This window comes from Galeopterus variegatus, unplaced genomic scaffold, assembly GCF_000696425.1.
Source record: "Galeopterus variegatus unplaced genomic scaffold, G_variegatus-3.0.2 Scaffold6327, whole genome shotgun sequence".
Lineage (NCBI taxonomy): Eukaryota > Metazoa > Chordata > Mammalia > Dermoptera > Cynocephalidae > Galeopterus > Galeopterus variegatus.
This window is the reverse complement of record NW_007732438.1, coordinates 19102-28763: the sequence shown is the minus strand read 5'-3', so window position 1 is coordinate 28763 and position 9662 is coordinate 19102. Positions and strand designations below refer to the sequence as shown.

Sequence of the window (9662 nt, the reverse complement as noted above, 5' to 3'; positions counted from 1 at the left end):
ACGTTTTTACAGAATAACTTTGTCTTTTTTTGTAATTGCGTGGACTACATTGCCTTTTTGTTATTTTGTTTTTTGTTTTTTGTTTTTTTTTTTCCCCTTTTTGTCTTTTTTCGTGACCGGCAACGGATCGCAACCCTCAGTGTCGCGCCCGTACCGGACCGGGACCGGCAACGGGATCGCAACCCTCGGTGTTGCTCCCGGATCTCGCTTGGCCAGTGAGCGGCCGGTCTGTATGTGGGATCCGAACCCTCGGCGGGAGCGCCGCCGTGCTTCCCAAGCGGTGCACTGTAGCAGTGCGCCACCAGGCCGGCCCTACATTGCCTTTTTGACAACAGCTTCACAGAAGTATGACTTAAGTTTGGAGAATCGAACTTTCAGCTCCTGTGAACTCTTTAGAATGTGTTGCCTTTTGAGCTCCCATAGTTCTTTCTTCCTCATCATCTTCTTTGTTGGGATAGCTAGTATTGAGTTCATATGAGAGGTGAGGCAATGTATGTATTTTATATACCCTTTGATGTGTGTCATGTTATCCCTATTTTACAAGTTAAAGAAGCTGATGTTTAGAGAGATTTACAAACTTGTCTGAGTTCACTGAGCAGTTGCTTGTGAGGCTTGGGTTTAAACCCAATTCTGTGAGACTCTAAGAATCTGTTTTCTTCCCATTAGATTATCATTGTCTTTCCATCTAATTTTATTAAAAACTTATTCTATTATAATTGATCTCTTCTGCTTATTTGGCTTCCCTATCACACTGTGACCCTCTTGAGAACAAGGACCTTTCTTATTCATATTTATATCCTTAGTGCCCATTTGAGACCACAGTAATTTTTAAATGGGTTTTGAATAAACAGCATTGTCCTCCCTGATAGGATGCAGTGAGGCATGTGCTGTGAAGTTTGTTTCTCTAGATTACTGCTTCATATACCTCCTACCCTTTTGATGTATTGGCATTGATAGTTACACACATGCATGTATGCACAAACATGCAGGTGCACACACATTATTTAATCCACACATCAATCCCATGAAGGTAGCAATTATTGTCCTCATTTTTTGGATCCAGAAAATCAAGGCCTAGAGAAAATGAAACTTGGTCAAGATCACATGACTAGTTAGTGGCAAATCTGGGATTCAAATCCAGATTTTCAGACTTTAAGTCTTATAATCATCTACTCCAGGCAATCTATGCTAATGGAAACCTACGCTTTATTTCTTGATATGTTTATTTGCTCATTGAGAAATGAAGGCAACAGAACAAAGTTATCCACAAATGGATTATATCTAAAAGAGGATCCTCTCTCTTGCAATGATGAATGTATGCTCTTTGTTCAGTCATTTTTACAGTCTTTCTCTTGTTTTCCTTTAGGAGGCATAAATTTTGGAAATAGTTATTATAATCAGGAGTTTAGTCAAGGAATAAAGCAGCACCAACTAACAAACTACTGGAAGATTGAACCCAGGACCATATCATATTCTAATCAAGTAAATACAAATCTAGCATGATTCCTGTCACATACAGAGTGTTCAGTCAACATTTGTTAAATGAGTATGTGAACAAACAAACTTACACAAGTATCTTATAAAGTGATTCTTGAGTTTTCTTTCTTGATAATATAACCTTCCAACTCATAAATCTGACTTTGAGTTCTGAACTGTTACCAAATCTGCTTGTAAAATAGAAAAATTTGAGCTACTTGGTCATGAAAATATTCTTAAGCTTGGGGCTACTATTAAACATAAACAAGGAAAGAGATTTATAGAAAAGTATACCATTCTTTTCCTATGAATATATTTGGAAGTTTTGATAGTTCCTGCTGATGACTTTTTTCTTAAACAGTGTTATTGAAACATAATTGACATACCATACAATTCACCCATTTAAATGGTACAATTCAGTGGTTGTTAGTATAGTTACACTTGTGCAATCATCACCACAATTTTAGAACATTTTCATCATCCCCAACAGAAACTCACAACCCATTGGCAGCCACTCCCCATTTCTCTCTGACTAATCTACTTTCTGTCATTATAGATATGCAGTGTGTCATGTTGAGGAGAAGAAACTTTGTTTTAATCCAGTAGGTGTCTAAGCACTTGTACATTGTACCATCCCTCTCCAAGAGTGCTTAAGAGAATATTCTGCAAGGTTGCCACTGATTGAAATAGAAGAGATAGGCAGATATACAGACAAATGAAATGCTGTTGAAGCTTAAGTTATGGTGTCCTACCACAATCCTTGCCTTTCTGTTACAGATTTCAGACACACTTGTAGTAGGACAGCTGTGTTAACTAGAATTGTGTTCTGCCTATTCTGGACATTTCATATAAATGAAAATCAGAACATGATCTTTAGTGACTGGCTCTTACTTAGCATAATATTTTCAATGTTCATTGGTGCTGTAGCATGTATCGGTACTTCATTTCTTTTTATGGCTGAATAATATTTCATTGCTCAGTTATACCACATTTTCTATATACATTCATCAGTTGATAGACATTTAGGTTGTATCCCCCTTTTGACTATTAACGACAATGCTCCTATGTATATTCATGAATAATTCATGGATATGTTTTCTTTTATCTTTGGTAGATACCTAGGAGTGGAATTGCTGAGTCATATGATAACTCTATGTTATGCCTTCTGAAGAACTGCCAGATTGTTTTCCAAAGCAGCTGCACCATTGTGCATTCTCACAAGGGTTCAGATTCTCACAAGGGTAGTATACAAGAGTTCAGATTTCTTCATATCTTCAGCAATACTTGTTATTATCTGTATTTTTTATGAATATTATAACCATCCTAACAGGTATGAGGTTGTACTCATTGTGGTTTAATTTGCGTTTCCTTGATGGCTAAAAGTATTGAACATCTTTTTATGTGCATATTATTAGCCATTTGTTTATCTTTGGAGAAATATCTGTTCAGATCCCCTGTCCATTTTTAAACTGGTTTATTTGCTTTTTTAAATTGAGTTGTGAGAGTTCATTATGTATCATAGATAAGCTTCTTATGAAATACATGATTTGCAAATATTTTCTCCTATTCTGTGGGTTTACTTTTCACTTTCTTGATGATGTTCTTTGAAGCACAGAAGTTTTAATTTTGATAACTTTCTCATCAATTGTCTTTTTATAAAAATCTGGGCAAATTTTAAGATTTTATTAAGGACTGAGTATCATAGCCTTATTGAAGTGATGTGCTTTTTGAATACAAAGATTTGCTTTACTAACACACCTGAAGGATGATAGTCACAGGCAATCTGGTGTTTTGTGTAGAATATGTTTCAGCACAATTGATATGTTATATTACAGTGCTTTAAAGTGGAAACACTTATACGTGTAATGTGAAGTATGAAAGAAAGTACATTTAACATATTTTAAACTTTTAAAATTTTTGTCTACTATGTCATATCATTTTATTCAGTAGAACTGTTTCCTAAATAAAATTCATATATGGTTTTGGATCTATGTGTCAACTTTTGTGATGTCTTTTGGTAATATAATCCATTTTTTCCTGGTAATATTATAAGGATTACGAAAGATAAAATGGTGAAAAGGTAAAAAGTTTTAATCTGGAAAATGACTGGAATAACTCTTTGGAAAAGGTTTACAGCGACATGGCTTTTATATTTTTACTACTTATATTAGGATTTTTATACAGATTGTTTAAATCTTTGTTATAAAAGAAAAAATAAAGTGTAAGCACATTATACAAATAGCTTGTGGGGTACATATTACTGCCATATTATTCCTGTATGTAATTTTATTTAATGACAGCTGTAAAAAGAAAAGTATGTAACATATTGCTGGATTTTATTTTGCTATATTAGCTCCTCAAGAGTTACTGATCTATGAAATGGCAGAGAATGGAAAAAATTGTGACCAGAGACGTGTAGCAATGAACAAAGAACAGCATAATGGAAATTTCACAGGTAAAGTGTGGTGGTTTAGAGGGAGGAGATCTGCGGTTTTAAATTATGTATTTTTCATTGTAATAAAACAAATATATTACTTCTAGTATTTTTTGTCTTTTATTAATACCTTCATAGTAAATTAAATTATGGATCAGGGCCTATAAGGTGATTTTTCACAGTGGTTGCAGAAGCAGCCTGGACAATCACATAAGTCACATAGGATTATTACTTGTTAATCTTATGGTACGGTAAGTATTTATTTGGCTTTGCTCAGTGCTCAATTCATTATGCTATTTTGTGACTTTAGAAGTAGATTATAAGTTTGCTTATTATGCTCTTCTTAAGAATACAGTTAGCAAAAAGTTAATTACTTTAAAATTTTAGTTTGAGATGAATAAACTTACATTTTAACCAAATTGGAATTTTTGATAAATTTCAGTATATTTGACTTTTATTTATACATTTATCCTGAAAATTATGGCTTTTATTTATGTGGGTGATTTAAGTAGGAACTTTGCTTCATGCATTTAAAGGAAAAAGAAAGGTTTTTCTTTTCTGGTAATTGTACTAATTTTCTTTTTAACTTCTGAGTTGTTTGGCTTCTCAAACACATTGCAAATAATACTCTAGTGTAGTATTATTACATCATAGAAATTCTCTTCTGTTGGAAGAAGTGCAGGCTATCTGAAACAGTAGTTTCCATTTGTTTATTTTAATAACTATTGCCTTGCAGAGGACATTTTACAGCACTGATCTGACTTTTGGGTTACTTTGATTGTCAGTAAATTTTGTATCATTTCACCAAGTTTCAGGTTTCAGAGATGGACATTGTATACATCATAGCATCTCCCAATTAGGAGCTTTTTTGTGTCATTTTTTTCTTTCATTTCAAGAAGCACACACATTTTCTTCTACTGTTTGCCACATTTAAAATTAATGTTAGCATGTCTTACTTACTCTATTGTACTATTGTTTACTTAATATTTCCTAGAGATTGTGCTAGAACTATACAAGAAGAACTTATTCTTTGTTATGGCTGCATAGTATTCCATTCCATTGGATGAGTGTGCCATACTTTAATCACTCCTTGGTCCTCTGTTATTAACATTTAAGTTGTTGGTAATCTTTTCCTAGTGCAAATAATGCTGCAGTGAATAAACTTGTACAAGTCATTTGAGTTTATGAGTAATCATTCCTAGAAATGGAGTTATTGGGTTACTGTGTATGCGCATAATTTCAATAGATGATGACAATAATAACTAACATTAATTGAACACTTATTGTCAAACTCCTTTGAGAACTTTACTTATAATAACTCATTTAATCCTTAGTTGACCCTGAAAAGTAACTACTATTGTTGTTCTCATTTTACAAAAGAGAAAACTGAGGCACGTAAATGTTAACTAACTTTCCCAAGATGACATGACTGGTAGACGGCAGAGCCAGGACTTGAAACCAAGTAGTTTGCTTCCACGTTTAAGATCTAAACCACTTTGCTCTACAATATGATGCTAATTTGATATGATGCCCTTCACAGAAGGTGGACCAATATAGACTTACTCCAGTTATGCAAAAGAGTAGGAGCTTGTGTCCTAACAGTAAAATAATTGCAAAAATAATGTTAATATTGAGCAGAATCACCTATTCCAGCACTTGCCATTTTCCCAAAATCTATAGTTCTATCCTAAACTCAACTGCTGGAATTTTCTGTACCATTTTTTTAGGACCCTCTACAAAAGATTCTCATATCTGTCATGTCAGGGAGTTGGCAAAGGGTAAACTCCCCCCCCCCCTCCTTGTTCTGTAGGTAACACTGATTAAAAAGTGGCAACTATAATAATTCATTTCCTTTTTAAGCCACTAGATGTTGCTGAGTTTGGACTAGTTCCCATTTCTCAATACTTTAGGACTTGCTTTTAATGGTTACTCAGGACATAAATAAAACTTTGTTTTAATCCAGTAGGTGTCTAAGCACTTGTACATTGTACCATCCCTCTCCAAGAGTGCTTAAGAGAATATTCTGCAAGGTTGCCACTGATTGAAATAGAAGAGATAGGCAGATATACAGACAAATGAAATGCTGTTGAAGCTTAAGTTATGGTGTCCTACCACAATCCTTGCCTTTCTGTTACAGATTTCAGACACACTTGTAGTAGGACAGCTGTGTTAACTAGAATTGTGTTCCAGAGGTTGCATTCTCTAGAGAATGATGATCTCAGGTTAGTACTCAAACTGCTTAAAACTTGCATGAACCAGATGTGAATCATGTTGTTTGTGCTTTTGAAATTTGTATGTAGTCTTTCAGGTGTGGGATGGGAAGGTGGATGCATTTTTAAAATAACTGGAAAGAGAGAGCATAAATATTAGAAGTTCTGTTTTAACTTCTGCACTACTGTTTTTCAGACCCCTCTTCAATGAATGAAAAGAAGAGGAGGGATCGGGAAGAAAGGCAGAATATTGTCCTGTGGAGACAGCCACTCATTACCTTGCAGTATTTTTTTCTGGAAATCCTTCTAATCTTAAAGGAATGGACCTCAAAGTAAAGAATCTTTCATTACCTCCCCCACTCCTCCCCCTTGTTCATAGGATAAACATTAACTTTTGTATAAACCTTATTTACTAATTTTAGAAAGCTTCAATAATCTCCTACTCCCTGACCTCTGTTCAGTCAAAATGGATGAATTAAATTTAGAATATTATCATAGGAATATATTTATTCTCTTTTCTGTAGTTTGAAGAAAAATAGATTAGGGAAACATTGCTATTTGCTCACTTGATTATTACATTTGTCCAGTGTCTCATGTTGAATCTTTCATGCAAGGGAGAACACTTGCATGAAAGTGATGGTTATCCTCCTAGTTTTACCTTCAGGAGAAAGCAGGCCTGTGTACATTAGATACACTGGTTCTTAGCAGGAAAAGGTTCAGGATTTACTGGCACTTTTACTGATAGTTTGAGCCAATGAAAAAGGACTCTGCCATGGAAATGTGTTCTGTCTTTAAATTCAGTACTTGTAAGCCCTGTTTCAAATATTATAAAAAGCAAGTTGAACTTTTACACACCTTATTTTCTGATGTGCCCTTCCAAGTTATTATCTTACATTTTTATTGTACTTAGAATTTATAAAGCATTTTTTAGCTCATTTGATCCTTACAGTACCTTCCATGAAGATAAAACAAGTGTATGATTATTATGATTTTGAAGACAAGAAACAGAGTCAGATTGGTTAAGTGTCTTGCTTAAAGTACAACACTAAGGGTCTCTGACCCAGGTCCTCTGACTTGAAGGCCAGTGTACTTTCTATTATACTACAATGCCCTTTCAAATTAAAAGTTGGGATGTAAACAAGATCAGGCTTTGGGGAAAGGAAAAGTCTACATTGGGGTTTATGATAAGAAATTGGGTTCTATGCCCATCTGTCTTCCCTTAACCCCTTTCTGTATTCCCAAGAAGCCGTGGTATTTAAGGACAAAAGAGTTCAGCCCACAGACTGAAGCACTAAGAGCTATATAACCTAAGTGCTTCAACAAGAAATTGTGTTGAGAATGATGACTCCTGAAAGTGAGACTAAGATGTTTTTTAAATTTTTTTTTTTAAGATTATGGCATCGTCAAAGCATTGTGGTGTCTTTTTTACTGCTGCTTGCTGTACTTATAGCTACGTATTATGTTGAAGGAGCACATCAACAGGTAAGAAGTTCAGCAGTTCTATCTCTAGTCTTGCACATTCTCTAATTCCAGACAGTATCAAAATGGTACTAGTGTGGATTTCATAGGATTTTTATACTCAACAGTTGTAGGCTTGCTTTTGTATTTTTAATTTATCTCATAACTGATAACTTAATGTCTTATTTTTAGGGCCATACACTAAAAATACTCTTGCAATGTTTTGTGGCTGTTCGGCATTTATTTGGTAAATAGGACTTTTTTTTATCTTCAAAGAATGAAATATAACTTTTCTGACAGTGTTCAGTCAAGCAGCATGAATCTTTCAGTCACTGCCAAAGTCTTTGTATGTTCTGTAACATACTTTTGTGATCCATCTAAACAGACCTAAGTTGAGGATTAGGTTTTATTTGTGTAAAAAGACAAGTTCCTTTGCTTGTAGTCTACAAGTACACATTACTGATGGGAAAATAAGACATTTTGTTAAAACCTTTTGTTAAAATAGCAGAACAGGGATCTGGCCAGTTAGCCCACTTGGTAGAACATGGTGCTGATAACACCAGTGTCAAGAGTTCAGATCCCCAAACAAGCCAGCTGCCAAAAAAAATAAAAAAGCAAAACATTAATGTATTATAATGGTTCTCAAATAGTATCATTTTATATTTTAAAGTAGTTTACCTCTAATCTCAAAGAAGTTTTCAGTTTTAAATGCATTTTAAATATTTTTTTTTTAAATCTATGTGTGCTATTAAGAGTTTGTAGTGAACTGGCTTGCTGAGTTTACTTGCCAAAGCTGGAGAAACTTTTCCAGAAAAAAGTCTAGAATTCTTCTAGCAAGTCTTTACATTTTTGACTTGCATAATCAAGAATGTATTCTATTAAAAATATTATGTAAATAACTACCTCTCTATTACCACTGTGTATTATCACACTTTCTTAGAGTTTTTGTAAGTTTTCAGTATCTTTAAATTTTTATTCTCATAATTATCTTTTTAGTAGTTTGGTTTTTTCCTATGTCCTCTAAATAATAGGACTTCAAAGGTTTAGAGATGAGCCTTTATTTGCAATAGATGAATTTTTTTGCTGTCTCTGCTATCGCATATTCAAGAGATTAGGCCTCTTCAAAGGGCTTTTAGTCTTAATACTTTGTTCCTATTTGAAACTTATTTTAGCTGGTTTGTTTTATTTTGATGGTTGTTTATAAATAACCACATTTCTATATAGAGAATACATGTTTTCCACCTCATTTCTTTTGTTTTTCAGTATGTGCAACGCATAGAGAAACAATTTCTTTTGTATGCCTATTGGATAGGCTTAGGAATTTTGTCTTCTGTTGGGCTTGGAACTGGGCTGCACACCTTTTTGCTTTATCTGGTAAGAATAACTTTCTTTTAATTAGCAAAAATGAAAGGGATTTTCTCTTTTTATTGGTGCTTTTACTTCAGAAGTTAAAATTCTAAGATTTATATTTAATTACCTTTGTGTTTTATAAGTAATCTCATTGTCAAATTGGTGCTTTAAGATTGATTTAGTCTTTTGTTTTCTTTTGGGGGATTTTGAGGATTTTTCAAGAAGAAAAGGAAAATAAAACAGTTAAGAGGTTGTTTATTTAAGTCAGGTCAGCCAGGAAATTTTTTTTGTTCTTGATTTTGGAATAATGATTCTCTTGCTTATGCAATTCTCATTTTAATAGTTGAAGTTAATTTAGGGGCTGGCCCGTGGCTCACTTGGGAGAGTGTGGTGTTGATAACACCAAGGCCATGGGTTCAAATCCCTATATAGGAATGGCTGGTTAGCTCACTTGAGAGAGCGTGGTGCTGACAAAACCAAGTCAAGGGTTAAGATCCCCTTACTGGTCATCTTTAAAAAAAAAAAAAAGTTGAAGTTAATTTAGGGGCTGGCCCGCGGCTCACTTGGGGGAGTGTGGTGGTGATAACACCAAGGCCATGGGTTCAAATCCCTATATAGGAATGGCTGGTTAGCTCACTTGAGAGAGCGTGGTGCTGACAAAACCAAGTCAAGGGTTAAGATCCCCTTACTGGTCATCTTTAAAAAAAAAAAAAAGTTGAAGTTAATTTAAATGC

General features: G+C 34.3%; 1 protein-coding gene across 1 annotated transcript in view; it reads left to right on the top strand.

The window, feature by feature from the left end:
* Positions 1 to 8952, top strand: part of LOC103606128 (vacuole membrane protein 1-like) — a gene marked incomplete at its 3' end in the record, with an annotated part of 47962 nt that extends 39010 nt beyond the window's left edge. Inside the window, exons 2-5 of the mRNA XM_008590719.1 lie at positions 3830 to 3931; positions 6317 to 6452; positions 7512 to 7602; positions 8842 to 8952. Coding sequence (XP_008588941.1) covers positions 3856 to 3931; positions 6317 to 6452; positions 7512 to 7602; positions 8842 to 8952 — 414 coding nt within the window. The remainder of the gene's footprint in view (positions 1 to 3829; positions 3932 to 6316; positions 6453 to 7511; positions 7603 to 8841) is intronic.
* Positions 8953 to 9662: the final 710 nt, after the last annotated feature.